Here is a 20,081-nt window from a genome sequence, read left to right as displayed (position 1 = left end):
CAACTAAGTAAACTAAAAGAACTCCAAAAGGAAATAACATTTCAATGGATACCTAGTCATTGTGGTATACTTGGAAACGAGAAAGTCGATAATATTGCAAAACAGGCAACATATGTGCAACCAAGATCTCTTCAAATGATATCTCTATCGAGTGCTTTTGCTTCAGTAAAGTCTCATTTTACAAACCTATGGATCAACAATTGGCTCTCTTCTGACAAAGGAAAAATTATATAGTCTGTACAAAAGAAACCAAATGACCTGGAAATGTACAAAAACTTTCCCAGACATGTTCAAACAATTTTAACAAGAGCCAGAACAGGTCACATTGTCACTCAATTGTACCTATACTGATTTCACATTTCTGATAATCCTACTTGTCTGTGGTGTAATAATTATGATGAAGATCTGGAACACATTCTTCTATACTGTCCATCCATAAACCACAAAAGAAGTAAATTAAAATCACCAGTACCAGTTGCAGAAGACAGTATATATTGACTACATCCCAACTCTGGCCACTAGCAACAGGCATCTATGATGAACACCGATCAAAATACCCCTCATTTCTCGTGAAAAACAACAACTGAATAGACTACAGTGGACTATAGTGGACTTTACGTTGTCAGCAAACAGCTGGATACATTAAGAAGATTGATTGATTGATTGATTGATAAAGAGAGATGTGAGGGGAGGAGTGATTAATCCTACTGGCAGCATCAGATAAAATACATTTGCTTTGCTTGGTAGAAGTGTTAGATATGCTTGCTCTTGCCTTATGTGAAGACATAATGACATAAGCACTGTATGGCAACAACATGAAATTCACAAAGGCTTCTCACAGTAAGGTGAGGGAAGTTATAAGTTCTGAGGTTGCCTGTTGTGATGAAAAGGCGAAAATGCCTAACTATAAATATTCGTAAGATGAATGATAACACAGAACAACAAAATAATAGAAGTGCACGGCACATGTTATGACAGGGAAGCAGAGAACAAATGTCTGGCTGTGAAGCTTAACATTTGAAAATTTGAGCACGATGTTGGTGGTTTTGTTGATCAAATTATAAAGATTGTTAAAGATAAATGTTATTATTGTTGTGTGTTTATGTTATTAAAATAATAAGTAAAAATTTCAACAGAACAAGTCTATTAGTTGATCTGATGAAAGTGTAACTTATTTTCTTAATTAAATAACATAAAGATACAAACGACTCATAAAATAGTCTCAAAAGAAATATAGCGGCTATTTTGTTGTTCTGTGTGGCTTTCTGTTGCCTATGATATACAACGGTGATTCCCACTAGCATCCAATCAGAAAATTATATTGAAACATTTAGCGCTTCTGGTGATCGGGCAACAAAACAACAGCCTGCATAGTTTTGCTACTGGAAATTCCTCTCTCAGTTTCACCCCCTGAATGATACTGTTTAAAAGTTCTCAGTAGTAAAAGTGGTGATTAATCTGTGTACGGGAAACAGATAGGCTTAATTCCGTTTTCTTCAGTAGTTCATATGGTGTAGGATCTGTTATAATTATAAGTTTCATAGCAATCTTAAATTTATGAACTTGCGTTTCAATAACAGTGATTCAAAAGATAGTTTTTCGTAAAAATTATTTTTTCATTTTGTTTTTGTTTATTCTGTTTTATAAATTATACTACACTGTACATTTACAATAATGAATTTACTTTATATTTATATATATATATATATATGTATTTTTTTTTAGAAAAAAATAAAAAGATCCACCTTATAGACCCTTTCCCAGCATTATATACATAAGTATATTATACTGATCTTTTCAGATGATATATGTTTGCTACCACAGAGATTTAGGGATATGGAAGCTAAAGTTGAGAAATTACAAAAGGAAGTAGGAAATGTTGGATTGAAGATAAACTCCTCTAAGATAAAACAGATGAGGGTAAATTGTAATAATAAAAATAAATTGACAATAAATGATATAGAAATATATTTTTCTATACCTGGGAAGTGGAGCATTTGTACAGCTATATCCTATATGGCGGAATAACAACATCTCATTGAAGACAAATGTAAAATCAGTCTTCCTCTATGATTGAGAAACATGGAAAATTACGGATGTAAGAAATAAAAAGATACAGATGTTCGTCAACAGATGTCTGAGACGTATTCTAAATATAAGATGGCCGGAAATAATAGCAAATGAAAAACTGTGGAGAAGAATTAACCAATCACAAATATGTTACCAAATAAAACAAAGAAAATGGAATTGGATAGGCCACATGCTGAGAAAGCCAGATGGAGCTATTGAGGAGACTGCAATTGATTGGAATCCACAAGGAGTAAGGAAGAGAGGATGGCCTAGAAAAACATGGAAACTATCAATAGAGGAGGAAGTAGAGAGATGTGGGAAAAGGTGGAAAGAGGTGAAACAGATGGCTGGCGACAGAGTACGCTGGAGGAACTTTACTGCTGCCCTATGTTCCACCTAGGAACAACAGGATGCAAGAAGAAGATATTACACTGATACAAAACATTCCACAAAGGTCTAGCAAAGTAATATGACGAAGATTATGAAGATAGCTACTATGCCATAATCCATCAACAATCCTAATAAAATGGCCAGTATTTTAAAGACTGACAGACAAACAGATAGACTGAATGACAGACTGTCAATAATGGATGCTTTTTTAACCAATGGAAGAGCAATGTCACAGTCAGTACGTCCACCGCTGTGGAGTAATGGTCAGTGCATCTGACTATGAAACGAGCAGGCCCAGGTTCAAATCCTGATTGGGACAAGTTACCTGGTTGGAGTTTTTCCGGGATTTTTCCTCAACCAATTGAAGCAGATTTGCTGGGTAACTTGAACCTCGGACTCATTTTGCCATCATTAATTCACATATCATCATCCATACCACAGCCTGGGTTCACTTCATGGTGCAGCGTACTGTACTTGTACAACAGCAAAGGCTGGTCAGCTACCCAATCATTCAAAGGATAGGATTGATAAGCACAATAAGCCTCAGGTTACAGTGTTAGCCTTCAGGTTCCTCCTCCATACAAGAGAAAAAAAACAGCCAGTACAACTGCTTAAGAAGTTTCAGGTATAAAACATATATATACTGTACGTAGGAGGGAAAGCAGAGAGAAGTCTTTTTCTACCTTTGTGGAGATCATGAATTATCTATTACTGGAGAATCATTTGATCGTCGTCATATTAAAGATGTGTTATTTTTAGTGTTGTTGGATTTAATTTATTAATCTGATCTATTAATCGATCAATTTCTGTTATAAGATTAATCAATCAAAAATATTTAATCAAATAATCGAATCAATTAAAATTAATCGGTTGTACTTGATATTAATTATTTTGTTAATGCGAACTCAAACTAAAAATTCCAACTATATTCGTCTCTCAGAAATTACTTAGCACAATAGTATCATTATTTTGTAACTAGCGTAGGACAAATCTTTGCACAAACACTTCAGAAAGAGATGGAGATATGAGGACAATGACCTGTCTAATCCTATTGAAAGTTGAAACACAATGCGAAACTCTTGATAAGTTTTACAATTTTCCAAGAAAACTTTCACCTGGTTGTCAGTTCGAATTCCTAGTATATGAAATACATACTTTTCTGGAATTTTCCCCCTCACCTCTCAGCCATGGCTATACTGTGTGCGAATGAGAGAGTATCTACCTTCTTCTCTTCCTAAAATTTTGTAATCCGATTACAATAGGGACCAGTCTGTTGTTTTGACCACTGCAGTTTCTTTACTGAGTTCATAAATGAAGCTTGTGTGTTTAGTTTGCTAAAGAAAAAAATCATATTTCTGTATTGTGTGAAAAGTGATAAAAGAAATATTGTTAGTAAACGTAGAATGGCACTTATTTCGGAGCATGTGAATGCACTTACATGTTTAAAATTATGGATGAAGCAGTATTAACTACAAGAATCTTCATATTTTTTTTTTATTTGTGTTTGTCTCAAAAATCCCCGGAGAAATTGACACAATAAATTATAAGCCTACATAATAAATATGTTAGTAAATAACTAAAATAGTATTGTTTTATAATATAATGATACATTATAAACAGATATACAACATTTTATACTTATGCTTATCACCAAACACAAATTAAATTTAACAATAATAATTGTGTATTACAGTATATTAGAACTTTCTCCAAATTAATCAAAGCTCGATTAATCTATCGACTATTCGGAAATTTCCATTAACCAACTTTTGATCTCATTTAGGCTAAATAATCGAGACTCTATTGTAGTGTCTTCGTTTTAATAGTTCAAATCCAATAAATTATTTTAACTTCATTTTATATCTATAATTAATGGCATGCTATACTAATAGAGATTCATAATTATTGATCAATTTGCAAAACTTACATGCGCCAATTCAATCTCAAATTCTATCACTTCGAATGCATCTACACTGACTCTCGTTGCTGGAATCGAAGCATTGCGAGCTTTAATAATTTCAAGAGCAGATCCCATTAACCAACGACGGTATGCTTCCAGCTGATTTCCGTAGGTGTATGGGTCAACAAGCATTGAACGAGGTAGTACCAATGTTGACTGGTCAATCTGAAAACAGATTAAATATTTAGATTATGTGAATATTTGTGAATTCAAAATAAATAATATCCTGAATGGTTCAAGACAATCAGAATTACCTATACAGTGAAACCTCTCATTTACGAACATTGAAGGAACGTAACAATCTGTTGTTGTTGTTTTCTAATGCCAGACGTTTGACAATTAAGTCATTTGACTTCTTGCACTCCAATATTTTTCAAAGATATTATCATGACCAGCCACTGAAGCACAGATTTTGAGGTGTTCCGAATCCATTTCTTGGTTTGAGTTGCACAATGGACAGTTAGGGGACTGTATATTCCAATTCTATGCAGGTGTTTGGCCAAACAATCAAGGCCTGTTGCCAATCTAAATGCAGCTACAGACGATTTTCGTGGTAAATCGGGAATTAACTGTGGATTTTGATGCAGAGAGTTCCATTTTTTCCCTTGGGATTGTGTTATCAAATTTTGTTTGTTGAAGTCTAAGTATGTAGATTTAATAAATCTTTTCACAGAGTAATACGTAGATTTAGTAACAGGTCTGTAAGTAGCAGTGCTGCCCTTCTTTGCTAAAGCATCCGCATTCTCGTTTCCCAGGATTCCACAATGGGATGGTATCCATTGGAATACAATTCTTTTATTGAGTGATATTAATTGAGAGAGCATTTTAGTTATTTCTGCTTTTTGGGATGAAGGTGTATGTTTAGAGACTATTGATAGAATAGCTGCTTTGGAGTCTGACAATATAACTGCATTTTTAAATTTACTGATGTGGCATAGAAGATTCCTGAAACTTTCACTTATTGCAATGATTTCTCCATCAAAACTTGTTGTTCCATACCCAAGAGATCTATAAAGTGAGAAGAGACAGCACGTAACACCTGCACCGGCACCTTGTTCTCTGGAGATCAAGGATCCGTCAGTGTATAAATGAAGCCAGTTTTGTGGAGGGTATCTAATATTAATTGTCTCTAAAGACAATTGTTTTAGTATTTCAGTATTTCTTCTGTTAAATTTAGATTATATTCCATATTTAATAGAGTTAAAGGGTTTGGTTTAATTTGTAGGTTTTCTTTTAAATTCGGGATATTGATTTTCTGTTTTAATTCTTGAACAATGGATATGAAACTTCTTTGAGTTTTCAATCTACAGAGAGGACTGTATGAATGCCAATTGTTTCCTGGTAATCTAATAAGTTTTTCATATTGAATCAGTGCTTTTTCTTCTATTGTCATTTTGATGCTGTTAATATTAGTGATGAATCTCATAGAATCTATTGGAGTTGTTTTGATTCCACCAGTAATGAAATCAAAACAACTCCAATAGAATCTATCCGCATCTGGGAAGTGTCCTTTATTGGGAGGGAGACTCTCCAATCTAACAGTAAATTTGTATTATGCATTATGTATCCCTTCACGCTTTAAATGAAATGTATTACTGTAGTTTAATTCTAAATACAGTATACTACAGCAAATTCTTTGCAACTTTGATCTAAAGTAGATAAGACCGAAAAAGGAAAATAGAGTACTGTGCCATGCAGTTTTATTTTAAGTCTACAGTTATGCAGTACTGTAATTTAAGTTACAGTTTTCAACTTAACCTTTACGTTCAGGTGCCATGTCTCTCGAAACAGAACTGATTGAAGTGAAGAGAATAATCTTACTAATTTTATGATGCGTCGAATACAGTTTCGCGATCGCGGAAACCTGGACCCATCATACAGGTTAAATTTAATGACTTTATTTATCCACCCGCTCACAGCTAACAAGAGGTAGCCAGCTGGGCTAGTGGTAGCCTATGAGATCCTTATTGTCTTCTTTCATGTTAAGGAATTTTTGTATTAAATTTTTCATTTTTGGAACATATTAGGTCTTGAAATCCAAGTTATGTCCGCAGTCAGGAGGTAAAACAAGCTTTAGGACTGTGAAACAGCTGTCTGTGTCCGTGTCTAAGAGTGTCCATAAACGAGAGTTAAATTTATCATTATTTCTATATTATTTCAGTTGGGACATAAATATCTGTCCGTATCTGGGGAGTGTCCGTAAGGAGAGGTTTCACTGTACACTGTTAAAGTTTAATTTAAGTTAATATTTTTCACAGGTTTTTGCTTTTTTAAAAATAGACATACGGTTTTATTGATTTATTTTAATAACTAATCTCATTAAGTATTTTTTTTTACTCTGACACTCACCTATGTGTCTTTTCTCATATTCATTTTACAATTAATATGAAGAAAAATGCATAAGTAAAATTGAAGAGTGTAATCTCAAAACACGTTAACTCTACGTTTATGAGAACCTGGCCTAGTTTTTTTTTATACACTAGTCTACAGACTGAGCGAGTTTTCAAGTGACATGCACAATAACACAAACTTTTAGACAAGGATTGGCGTTGTTTTGGAAGAAAACAAGCTTAAAATATAATAATGGAGGTCTCAAACATAATCATATGTATGTTTAAATCATAAAAATGGCCAAATGGACTAAGCGAATTTTTGGATTACACTCTGCATTTGTTTTCATATAGTAATATACAATCTTCCTCAATTTGGTGAGGTTGCCAAAGGCACAGAACGTTAAACAGTAACATTAAAGATGTGACATTAAAAATGTCTTATATGAAGATTGTTTACAATAAACTGAAATTTACAGTAGATAATGTTTCACAATAATGAAAATTTGCAGTAAAATAAAGAAAACAGATAAAAAATAAAATAGACCGAGAAAATTCAACTGTAATTTGAATTGAAGTACAAGTGTTGCCGTAAAATCTGCAGAGAAATTTCTTTAATTGTTGTTGTTGGGACTCCAAGTTTATGACAGAATGAGACGAATTGTTTTGTTATAGTCCTCTAGTGCCCACCATTAATCTGATGACTTCTATATCCCTGAGTTTATATGATATTTTGTAATAAGGGATAGTTGGCTCATAAATTTCCCTTTTCTCTAGGTTAACCTCCTCGGGTTGATTCTGATGCATCTTGAATCTGATGGTTGGATTCCAGAATATAACCTTTTGTTTCTCCAGGTTTAAATGTTATAATATCAATACGCCGATGACTTCCAGTATCCGCTATTCCATGGACTTCTTCATAGGTAGTGTAGCCATTGGACTTAAGGCATGTTGCGATTACAGACCTGATTTTGTGATGTCTGCTGTTATGAAGAGTTTCGCCAAATGGGCATGAACCCAAGACATAAGCCAAAGTTTCAACTTCACTGTGGTATCGCCTACAGTGGTTATTGTCTTGAGTTCTGCCTGGAACAGCGCATACAGGAACAACATTACTGATCATCTTTAGCCCATCTCTCCATTCGGAGCTAGAAAGGCCTGTATGGTGTCTGACCCAGCTGTTTACAGGAGTGTAGCTACTCGTAAGTGGAACAGCCCAGATCCAATCTTAAGTAAAGGTGAAATTTCTCATCACATTACAATTTTCAGAGTACACTCAGCCTTCCATAAAACTGAGTACTTGGTCTTTCCTCAGGTTAAATGTAATCAAAGCATGATAATAAATACATCACTTCTTTCTAGCATTGAGGTCACGAAAGTAAGACAGCTTGCTTCCCATGCACCTCAATAGTGCGTACGAAAACTCCTTTACCTCTAGTTACAAGCAGAAATGAAATGTTACTCCAACATTCTTTATACAGGGTGAATCAAAAGTCTGGAACCATATAAATATCTTCCATATGCTTGATTTTGGATTACTATAGGCGTTAACCAGTATTTGTAAGACCAAATGCTCTACCAGTGACATATTCGATTCTAACCCTCAGCTATCTCAAAAGCTGCCATTTTGGATGCAACTTTGAAATTTTAAATGGAAAGGGGGTCATGTAAGTACTCAAAATCATGTGAAATTTTCTGAAAAAAAAAAAAAAAAAAAAAAAAAACAATGGTGCAATCTGTTTTGAGATATCTCTAATCGTTTTCATGTTATTTAAAGATAATGACACAAACATTAGCTACTACATCTACAGATATTTTGTAACATGGTACAGTACTAAGGAGGCTTTGGAAAAGGTATTTTTACCCAATTCTGGTAATTAACTTTTTCAGCTTTACTGTTTGGTTAACCTGTGACAGTTATCGAGTGGCTAGAATCGAATGTGTCACTGATAGAATATTTGGTCTTATAAATACTTATAACACCTACAGTAATCGAAAATTTATTTTATTTATTATTTATTTATTTATTTATTTAACCTGGTAGAGATAAGGCCATCAGGCTTTCTCCTCCCCGCTACCAGGGGATTACAACTACAATAAAAATCAAAGTACTAAAAGATTAACTGATTAATAAAAGCTAGACAGTTTATTGTAAAAGTTAAGAAGAGAGAAACATTTATTTTATTGATTAAGTACAAATTAAACCTACTCTACGCAGTAAGAAAATGCTTAATAAGCTTGCTTTTGAACGCTACTAAATTCCGACAGTCTCTGATGTCACTGGGTAAGGTATTCCACAAGCGCGAGAGCGAGATTGTGTATGATGATGAATACGATGATGTCTTATGTGTTGGTATGGCTAGTATGCGGCTATTTTGCGTGCGAGTGAAGAGATTATGATATGATGACAGGTAACTGAAACGGGAGGCAAGATAGGTAGGTGTAGAAGTGTGAAGGACTTGGAAAAGGAGAACAAGAGAATGAAAATTTCTATGTTCGTTAAGCTGTAGCCAGTTTAGAGCTTGGAAGGATGGGGTAATGTGGTCAGTGCGACGGACATCGCAGACGAAGTGAACACAAGAATTATGAACACGTTGTAATTTTTGCGACTGGTTGACATTGAGGTCAGTCAGTAGAAAATCACAATAATCGAAGTGGGCCATTACTAGTGTTTCCACTAGTATTTTCGTGAGTGATAGCAGAAGGAATTTTCGAATGCTGTTTAAGGAATGTAGTATGGAAAGCACTTTTTTGGTACTATGGGTTACTTGGTTATTCCAGTTTAAATGCGTATCAAAGTAAACTCCAAGGTTTTTAACACAGGAAGCAAAATGGATTATTTTGTCGTTTAACTTGACTGGAAGAACAGGAGTAATATTGCATAATAGACGTTGATGTCCCACTAGGATTGCTTGTGATTTTCTTGCATTGAGAGTCAAACCAAACTTTCTGGCCCATGCAGATATAGATTCAAGGTCCTCGTTAAGATTTTGTATTGCGTCATTGAGTGAGTCAGGGGTTGTATGGATATAGATTTGTAAATCGTCTGCGTAGAGGTGATGCTTACAGTGCTGTAGAGTCGAGGGAATGTCATTTACGTAAATAGTGAATAGTAGTGGTGATAGAACAGATCCCTGTGGGATTCCAGAATCAACAATACGCCAAGAGGAAGTTCGACTTCCAATGCAAACACACTGCTGACGTTCGCTGAGATAAGAGGAGAACCAAGAAACTGTGCTTTCTGATAGTTGGAGTGATCGTAATTTTCTCGTCTGTAAGTCGATATTTACAGTGTCAAACGTTTTACTGAAGTCTAGTAATGTCAGTATTGTAATTTTACGTTCGTCCATAGCTTTTCGGATGTCTTCCGTTACTTCCAACAGTGCAGTCGCTGTACTGTGTCGAGTTCTGAAACCTGACTGATGTGTGTCCAAGAGTTCATATCTGTTTAGGTAGTCAATGAGTTGTCTGTGTACTATCAAGCATATGGAAGATATTTATATGGTTCCAGACTTTTGATTCACTCTGTACATTAATTTTTGTGAAATACTGGAAATTTTCATTTACTCGACTGTACTATTATACTGTAGTTAACATAATGATGATATACTGCTCAAAAAATAATCATTTAGGTTCCGGTTCTTAAAAGCTAGATAGCAGGCCTGTTTTAAGGCTTATATACAGAGTGGTTGGTTAGTGGAGTTCGGGGTCGTCAGAATGCGGCTGCTTCATGTGACTGTTCAGCTGTAATGGCAGAGTGAAATCAATTTGGCTTAGGCTTAGAGTTTGTAAATAAGTTGACGTCTTACTCAGTTCTGTGTTAAAATTATCATCACTGTGTGTTTGGTTTAGAATTTCTTAATAAGTTGACTTTTTACTCAGTCCTGTCCTAAGTTACAGTGTTCATTGTTAGTTATGCCATGATATAAGTAGAAGAGAGAGTTTTTGTGTAAGATATGTATCTATGCAAAAACAATCTCGTGCAGAACAATGGTACGACAATTCCCAAGAAAATATCATGGCAATCCTGTTTTAAGTATGAAAAGTGTTTCAAAAGTTATGACAAACAGGATCTCTTAATGACAAAAAGCCTGTTTGTTACCAGGTGCAGAATTCTTATGGATGAAATAGGTGATTGACTGAAACATACTCCAAGGAACTTATGCATGTTAACAGGAATTTATTACGCAGATGTTGAAAATGTGTCGCTGCTGAGAGACATAATTTTCAACAATTCTTGTGACATACATTAGTGCTCATTATTTCCAGTTTTAAATATAAATTTATGCTTTCAGTGAAAATAATTACATTGTACACTATTATTAGTGCCGATGTTGTCTCCTACACAGGCATAGAATGGAGTCTGATGTCCCCAAACACTATTAATTACTCTGTACTTTCTGTAACTTGAATTTGTGAAGCTTAATGCTTCCCATCTCCATCATACTCTATTCCTTTAATATATTCACTTGTGTTCCCAAGTATTTTTAATTTCAGACAATTTTAATATTCCTAAGTCTTTTGTAATGAAATACTGTGTTTAGAGATTACGGCAGGCTGACCATACGATTTCTGGGGACAGTCCCTGGTTTTGAGTTGCTGTCCCCGAGGAGCAAATGTCCCTGGAAATTAATTTTGTCCCCAGAAGTTTTGATTTTGTTTCAATAACATCTTAAACTGAATATTTAAGTATCGTGATGAAACTCCTGCAAGTCATGCACATTTCTGAATGGTTCTCAGTATGAGACAGAAGAACCAGCGAGCATAGTATGAGAAAGTCTGCACTCTTTAAGAAGAACAGCATCTTCATCTTCATTCACATTGCGTGGAAGTATTAGAACTGCCGCAGTGTCCATTTCTAAGTACCGGTAGATAACAAAATGATGAGTTGTGCGACAAACCAACAAGAGAAAAGTGGTATGATGTTTTTTAACATTTCAAAAAAAAATCCATTACATTTGAAAATCTCCTCAAAATAGTATTATTAATCATGTATCTTTCAGTCAGTAATTCGTCAGTTGAAAGACTTTTCTCCACAATGAACTCAATCTGGACTGATGAAAAGTCAAGAAATAAAATTGAAACATCTTTGTTACAAGTGAAAACAAACTTTCATTTCTCATGTGAAGAGGTTAGTGTGAAGCTGTATGGGAATGAACAGATCCTTAAAAAGCTACATTCTTCAGATAAGTGCTTGTAAAATGTACAATATTATTTGAAAGACTTTCATGCATGCGTCAGTACCTAAATTGAATTCTTAATGGCTATAATTATGTACCGTATAGGAGTTACGTGTGTCTATGAATTTAGTTCAAAAAGTTAAGACACTCTACAAATTTAGTGTGCAAAGTTCTGTCATTGTATCTACTGTTACATGTATTTTCCGCAACATTTCAATGGATAGTGACTAGATAAACATTTGTGTTTTTTTTTTTAATTGCCGTTGTCCCCTGCTGGACTATAAAAAATCTGGTCAGTCTAGATTACGGTACATCTTCACAAATAGATTATTATAAGAATATTACAGTTATTTAAGCTGAAATTACTGAAGAGCAGAAAGTGATAACAAACATAAAAATCTATAGCTTTTACATAGTCTGATCCTTAATATTTCTAAAACTTACATTTAGAATAATAAAAATTGGCACTTTTTACCTACCAACTATCTCATTCTAACAACACATAATAAAACACAATATTATTATTATTATATCTATTTCTGAACTTTTTGACTATTTATGTATTTGTAACTCGAACATATTATAGAGCCTATGCTTAAAATGTATAATGATTTTGTAACGAATACCACACTGCCTACATAAAAGTTGTAAATTCGAAGTATTTTCTACATATAATAAAAATATCATAATCCATAACTTACTGTAATAATACTGTGATTAGAATTTTTCCTGTCCAAATAAACAAACAGTGACACCAGTGTAGAAAGACCCAAGTGACGTGTTAATTCAGCAGTTGTTTTTTGCCAGTTAAATTCTTCTCCAATCCAATTTTCTGTTGCCATTGGCCAATCTCCAAGGTGTTCTATCAGTTTTATCAGAGGTTTCAAACCTTCGGATTCCACAAAATCTGTAAAGTAAGAACTAATATTTTTGAACAGAATAAGTATCCATACTGAAATCAAAATTAATTTAACATGATACCAGAAAGTATGAGGCAAAACTTTTATTTTATCTAACTTTAATGGAAACCTGTGGTATTTTCTGAAGCTACTCATAAGAGCAAAAACATAAAGTTCAATCAGTAAAATAAAAAAAAAAAAAAAAGAAAGAAAAACAAAACCAACCAAACAGAATCAAAGAATGGTGTTCATTGACTGGAAAAATATTCAGTAATGTTATGGTTCTGAAAATGATAACATTCTTAAAGCTCTAGACCAAGATTTCCAAAAGATAGGAAGGGTGTTTAGGCCTACTGCTGATTGTCTGAAGTCGAATACACAACAGAAATTACTTCACTGGAAACAAAATGAAGAACAATTAGTGATGGTCAATATGAAATATGTGAATCATGAGCCAGTCTGCAAAGGAAGCATATTAAACAGATATGTTTCATGTTTATAAACATGGAAACTAAACAACTTTATTACAGAACTAGCCATACCCATGCGCTCCGCTGCACTTGTTAGAAATAAATATAAAATAATTACATAATTAAAATAAGACATCTGGTCCAGGGAATATTCGTGTTTGATAGAAGGATAAATCGTTTAATATGTCACCTAATTTAAATTGTCATTAAATAATTAAAATGCGATCATTTTGGTTCAGAGACCACTCATTCAGTGCAATGATAATTCCTTTAACACAGTGACCGGCATGGTCCGTGCTCTGTGACGTCATACAACGTAGCCGCCCTGCTCTTTGCTCGGCAATCTCTGCATACTGAGCACAGCGTGGAGAGAAGATTCATCTAAACAGTGGTGGTGCGGCGTCTATGCACTGACAGAGCGCGATCCATTCTTCTGAGATAGTATGGGAACAGCACAATTACAATACATCTGTACGAAAACAAAACTGTACAACCTTCATAAATCAATGTAACAAAATATTTTGGTTTGTAATCAAATTTAATGTACTTACACTAACATGAAACTCATAATACAGCCACTTGCAGAAGCGTTTGCATATATAAATGAAATTCCGAAACTGCTATAAACATATAAGCATATAAATAAATAATTTAAGCATTACTACAACACTTTGTCTACTCGGAAACTTGTAAACAGTTCAAGTGTTTTTAACACACATTTCTCTACACAGATTAAACTACATAGGCCCTATCTTGGTGAGTAGTATGCAAAGTATATTTCAACTTTTGAAACATACCATCACTTTGTGTCACTACTGTGCCCAAGCTAAACGCTTTGTCGAGATTTTTTTCCTCTTTTTTCGCACACTAATTTTGCAATATTTGGAGTCATAATCTGGCTAACACACAAGCGAAGAATATGTTTCAAGTTCAGATCAGACAGGTGGTTTCTATGTTGTGGTTTGCAGATCTTCATACAGGAAAAGAACTATTCACATACATACGTAGATCCGAATATTAGCAGCAAATCTATGCAATCGAGGGAATCTTGCCTGGGGAAATCTTCTATAAAATGTAGATAGATCCTTTTTGTTTTCAAAGCGGTCTTTCATTTCAATATCATTTTGCAAATCAATGACTTCCAGTTGCAATGATGATGGAACACTGTCAATATTCACTGAAAATGTTGTCGCAAATATGAAAATATCAGATTGAAGATTTGCAAACTCTTGAAATCTGCAATAAAATTCCTGACTCAATTCTTCTAATATTTGTACATACTTATTCGTGTCTGTAATTGGGTGACATACTGTAGACAGACTCAACTGCTCGCTCTCCCAAGCTCTTGCGATCTGACTGGCTCTTACGTCACAACTACAGCATCTGCCGGCCACTGCTTTAACATGTTTCTTAATTGTTATTACATGCAAATAATTAAAATATGGTCATTTGGTTCAGAGAACATCCGTTTTTGATGCAAGGATAATTTGTTTAACGTTTTTCTAAATTAGTCTTGAATGCATCCTTCAATAAAACACTCCAAATTAATATAGTTGATTGTGTACGAAGATAATTTTTATGTTAACCTTACGTGCATTTTTCTTTTGTTAAGTTTATTTTATTCACGCCTTAACATCTGTGGTCATGTCGCGTGTTTAGAATGTGTGGGTATATCAGTAGGCCATTTTTACTCTGATTATAGACTTTGATTAATGTTTTTGGTATTGGTAATTGAGGTGGTGATGAATCATGGCATGTATTTTTCCAATCCGGCATTTGCCTTTATGACTAAGGGAAATCATGAAAAACTGCGGTCAGATTGGTCGGCCACGGGGTTTGAACCCGGGACTTCCCGAATGCGTGTTTTAAATGCTACCGTCTGAGCCATCTCGCTCGGTTGTATATCATTGTTTATTCAAATAAAAAAATGAGCTATCCTACATAAAAATTATTTTAAGAAACACAGGAAACGAATATGGATAAATTATGAGCGCAGGAATTCCATTTCGTGAAACCTTTTAAAATAACTCAGCTCCAGTGAGCTCTATGGTAAAATGCTTATTTATTATTTATGAGCTGTATTTTTAGTCAAGTAAAAATACTCATCTTTACGACAAAACTCTTAACTATTATGTTCTGTGAACAAAAAAGAAACTGAAGTGTATAAAATTAGAGTATTTTATGTGGACCAAATAAAGTTGCAATAATCAAGTTATACAATATTTCGACAGAAAATAAAGTTTCCTGTGCGTAAAAGATCTAATTCTCAGCTTACCTGAGTCCTCATAAGTAACATTACATCCATCTAGAGAAACTACAAATTAATATGTTAATATTGATAAACTTCAAGGCCACCTCAAATAGACAGTGTCATTTGTTTTTATTTCATTATAGCCATCGTTGTCGTTCCTGCAATAACTCCTATGTGACATATCGCTTTTCAGATTTTTGCTATATTAAATAACTTAAATAGTGATACAGCAAATAATACAATCTACTATATGTAATTATATTTATTTCTTTCTTTCGAAAATGTAAGAATTCACGATCTCCTATGTACCACTGCCATAGAATGAATAAATCTATTTTTCTTCCTACTGAAAAATTTTATATTTTGCACATAGTAGTTACGGAACAACGACGCTATAATCTGAGGTGGTGGTGGAAATGTATTGTATTGTTATTTTAAAACTCTTGTATATCTTTAAATATCAGTCCTATCAAAATTTTGCTTGAATAAAACTTATTGGAAACCATTTTAAAGAAACTTTTGTTATGAAACATTTTTCACATAAATCAATAATAAGCGAGATATTTCGGTTTATTTAATTCAGGCCCCCTTATAATCTCCCTTTTAAATAAAGTATTTTAATGTCATATAGCCTAAAATGTAAGTTACAACGAACTTCATTTATATTCCAATTTTCATCAAAATCCGTTCAGCCATTATTGTGCGAAAAGGTAACAAACATCCAGACAGACAGACAGACAGACATACATACATACATACATACATACATACATACATACATACATACATACATACATACATACAAAAATTTCAAAAAAGCGATTTTCTGTCTCATGTTAACACTAATTATTTTTGGAAAAAAGAAAATTACCAGAAAAATTTTGCTTACAGATTTATTATTATTATAGATTTAAGAAAAAGTAATAGAAATTGCTTTATTACAAGCTATCAGGACGAGATTGATAGTGCAAAGGAAAATTAGACCAGATGTTTCAGACCACCCATATCAGGCTTTTTTTTAGAAAACTACATAATACCGGTTGTTCATTAAAAAAAAATTTGATTACCAAAAGCAAGAATCGATTGGTGGTAGTACCATTTCCCGTAACAAACCGGAAGTAGGGATACCTGTGGTCAACTACGAAATTTCAAATGAGAACATACGTCATTGAAGGTACCATTGGAAACTACTTTTAAAAAGAAACAATTTTTACTGCAACTTTTTTTTGTAACTTTTATTGTTTACTCACAAAGCAAAGAAAACAGTATCTTCTGAGAAATGCTTTGTTTATGTACGTACTGTACCAGTAGTAGGTACGCGAATTTTGTTTATTCGTCCATATCACGTTGTCTCCTTTTGGGTTTGCTATTTGGAAACTGCCATTCACAAATGAAAAAACATTCGACATGTTGATGATACTTGAAAAATGCAATCGGAATTTCAGAAAAGCAGCACATGTTTACGCAGAGAGATATCCATTGTGCTCCCATCATTACTACAATGTATTCCACATGGCTGCCCAATGATTCACTTAACAGACTGGTCATGTGCGAATCTATTCAAAACTCTCGATCGTTAATAATATTCGACAGGCCCTTACTTCCTGAATGACTTTGTATTAATAATTAATACAGTTTGTTACGATTAGTAGTTTCACATTAACTTTACTAAGCACTTCTAAAAAAATATATATTCTGTCAGCAAAATCCTCCATTTAATCCAAAACAGCTACTAACTTAACTTAATTAAAGAAAAATATACAATAAAGTGACTTGTAATGAACAGGTCTAATCAATAATTTTATACCTGTGTTCATGCAAGCTTTGTAAGTTTTCTTGGCGGCTCTAACAGGAAATGGCTCATCTGGATTTTCTGCCTCTTCAAGAATTTCTGGAAAACAGAACGTATGATTAGTAGTCATGCATTACAGTCAAATAAAATGTCACTATTTTATTGCAACAGCAACTTTCTTCCCATCCGACATACTTAAGGAATAAAAGTTAGATTGAATCACAACTAAGAGAATGGAAACTTTTAATATCTTATTTAAGTTTCTGACAAAAGAAAAAAATAAATAAATACAACCATCACATCCATATCCTTTCATACATCTATCAGACCAATCCATATCTTCTCACACATCTATCAGATCAATAAAATTGTACATATTATTATAAGCCAAGATTTTTACAATTGTTCAATTGCACGGAGTTACGCAATAATAGACCAACTAACAATTTGAAAAAATTTAAATAACTTATTTGCACAGATCTGTTGTTGGCTATATTATTGAACTCGGAAAAATTAAAGAATGCGATACCTGCATTTTGCTGCTATTTATAAGCAAAATACGTTTATTGCATAAAATGTATTTATTTTACTTTGCAATATTAAATCAACTGCTGGTCTGTTATTAAAAATCAGTTAGCCTTTTTTTTTTTGCATTATTTGTGCTATATTTTTTGTAATAGTATGAACGTTACAATACTTCTTGCATAAAATGTTTAATAAAAACCAGATTAATTTCAATGATCAGTATCTAAAAAAAACAGGTTTTTTGGCAGTTGGCCTCTTATTGCATAACTCCGTCCGATTTATCTTTAACCTCAGATATTCTGATGTTTATTAAAAATCACTTTACTAAATAAGAAAGATATACAATAAGACTATATCTCCTCAACTTGAATTTAAAAACGTTATTAAAATAGTCCTATATCAACTGAGAAATATTCTGAATATGGGAGAAATTTAATGTTCGACGCGCAAAGTTCATACAGTTTGAATTAGCATTTAAGTAAACTTGAGTTCACAAAGGTAACTAAGTTAAATAATGAATTCAACATATAACTTCTTGAAGTTACTATTGATATTTAATACCGTATAGTGTGTTTCGTAATTACATATAGCAAGTAGATGTATGGTACCATATTCTACGGTTAGAAACAAACAAAATATTATGAAATGATTCTTTGCATACAATGTGTTTCAAAAGTGACGGTAAAAAATTTAGAGATGAGAAATAAGAATGAAGAGAAACAAAAACATTCCAGTAAACTTGAGTCCGCAAATTAACTGTTTACGAGAAAATGCCATTTTTTTTTTTTTGCTGGTTGGAGCCGCCAGTGAACTGAGCACCTCGTTACAGAAAAGTGGCAACATTCATGCTTCATATGAATGCTGCACTCTCCCCATCCCATTTCCCATTTCATTCTAAGTGTGAGATGACATCTAAACAGACGATATGGTGAACGGTGGATAAGTAGAGGAAGACCTGCATCTAGATCATCGGATTTAAATCCATTGAATTTTTGTGTATGGGGTTATGCAAAGAAAAAAAAAAACCTAGTTTACACAACACACATCACCACATTTGAAAAATTGCAGTATCAGACGTAGATGCCTTCTAGCAAATGAAGAATGACCCAGGATTGCTTGAGCACATTCTTGACTCTTTGCGGAGAAGTCTAGACAGATGCATTCAAGTGCATGGTCAGCATTTTGAACATCTACTATAAAATTCTTCAGTTATCGGTAACATGTTCATATGGTAGGTACTGTACCGGTACCTTGTTTATCCACAAACTTGACTGTTGTTAAAAAAAAATGTTTCGTTTGTGTATGTTCAATCACATTTCTGTGGTGTTGAAGCCAAAATTATGAATATTACTGTCTCATGATTGATACATTAAACAAAATTGTTACTGCTTTTGTTGGAATTAGTAGCCTAATTAGTATTCAGCAAGCCTCAACCAGCACAAAATGGCATTATCTCATAACGGTTAATTTGTGGAACAATGTTTACTGGAACCTTTTTGCTTCTTTTCCTCTTTACCTCTCATCCCTAAATTTTTTACCATCGCTTCTGAAACACCCTGTATAAGTGGTAAGGGATAAATTAATAAATGACAAGACAGAATAGTTATTAAGTTGCAGTATTTGACTGAAATTTAATGCTATAAATATAGGGTGATTCACGAGGATTTACTGTCCCTTACGGAGCTTATTTTCGAAGACATTATGAGCAAAAAATGTCATATAAACATTTGTCCTAATCTCAATATTTTCAGAATTAGGCCTATATTAATTTGAAGTTGTTTGTAAAATGCCATTATTCTTTAGTTTAAAGGGTAAAAGAATATTACAGATAAAGAATGAACTATTTAGGAGTGTCATTTCTTTAATTAGGTAATATTCTGAAACTAAAAATGTGTTGTGAATTTCATAGTTGCTTCGTACAGAATTTTTTTTTTTTTTTTTTTTCGATTTTTAAGTACAAAATTACATTTCCTTACGCATTTATCACAACAATTATTACAAATCACGCCACTCTTGTAAATTCTTTAAGATTGTACATTAGGATGCATAATTAAACTGTAAAGAATCAAGTTCCTAAAGTCGTATGATTTGTAACCATTTTTGTGATAAGTGCGTAAAAATGATGTCACTTTTAATTAAAAAATGAAAAACAAAATTTGTACAAAGCAATTATCAACATATTTTTAGCTTCAGATCACTAGCCAATTAAAGAAA

At 33.4% G+C, this 20,081-nt stretch overlaps 1 protein-coding gene across 4 annotated transcripts in view; it reads right to left on the bottom strand.

The window, feature by feature from the left end:
• LOC138711787 (neprilysin-11-like) overlaps positions 1-20,081 on the bottom strand; it is a 96,146-nt gene that overhangs the window by 48,384 nt on the left and 27,681 nt on the right. For all 4 annotated transcript variants that reach the window (XM_069842995.1, XM_069842993.1, XM_069842994.1 and 1 more), the window contains exons 5-7: positions 17,358-17,441; positions 12,632-12,837; positions 4,388-4,585 (exon numbers count right to left, since the gene is read on the bottom strand). In XM_069842995.1, the coding sequence (XP_069699096.1) occupies positions 4,388-4,585; positions 12,632-12,837; positions 17,358-17,441 (488 nt within the window). The remainder of the gene's footprint in view (positions 1-4,387; positions 4,586-12,631; positions 12,838-17,357; positions 17,442-20,081) is intronic.

Source organism: Periplaneta americana, chromosome 13 (genome assembly GCF_040183065.1).
Source record: "Periplaneta americana isolate PAMFEO1 chromosome 13, P.americana_PAMFEO1_priV1, whole genome shotgun sequence".
NCBI classification, from domain to species: Eukaryota; Metazoa; Arthropoda; class Insecta; order Blattodea; family Blattidae; genus Periplaneta; species Periplaneta americana.
The sequence above is the reverse complement of the archived record's forward strand: the minus strand, read 5'-3'. Positions and strand labels throughout refer to the sequence as shown.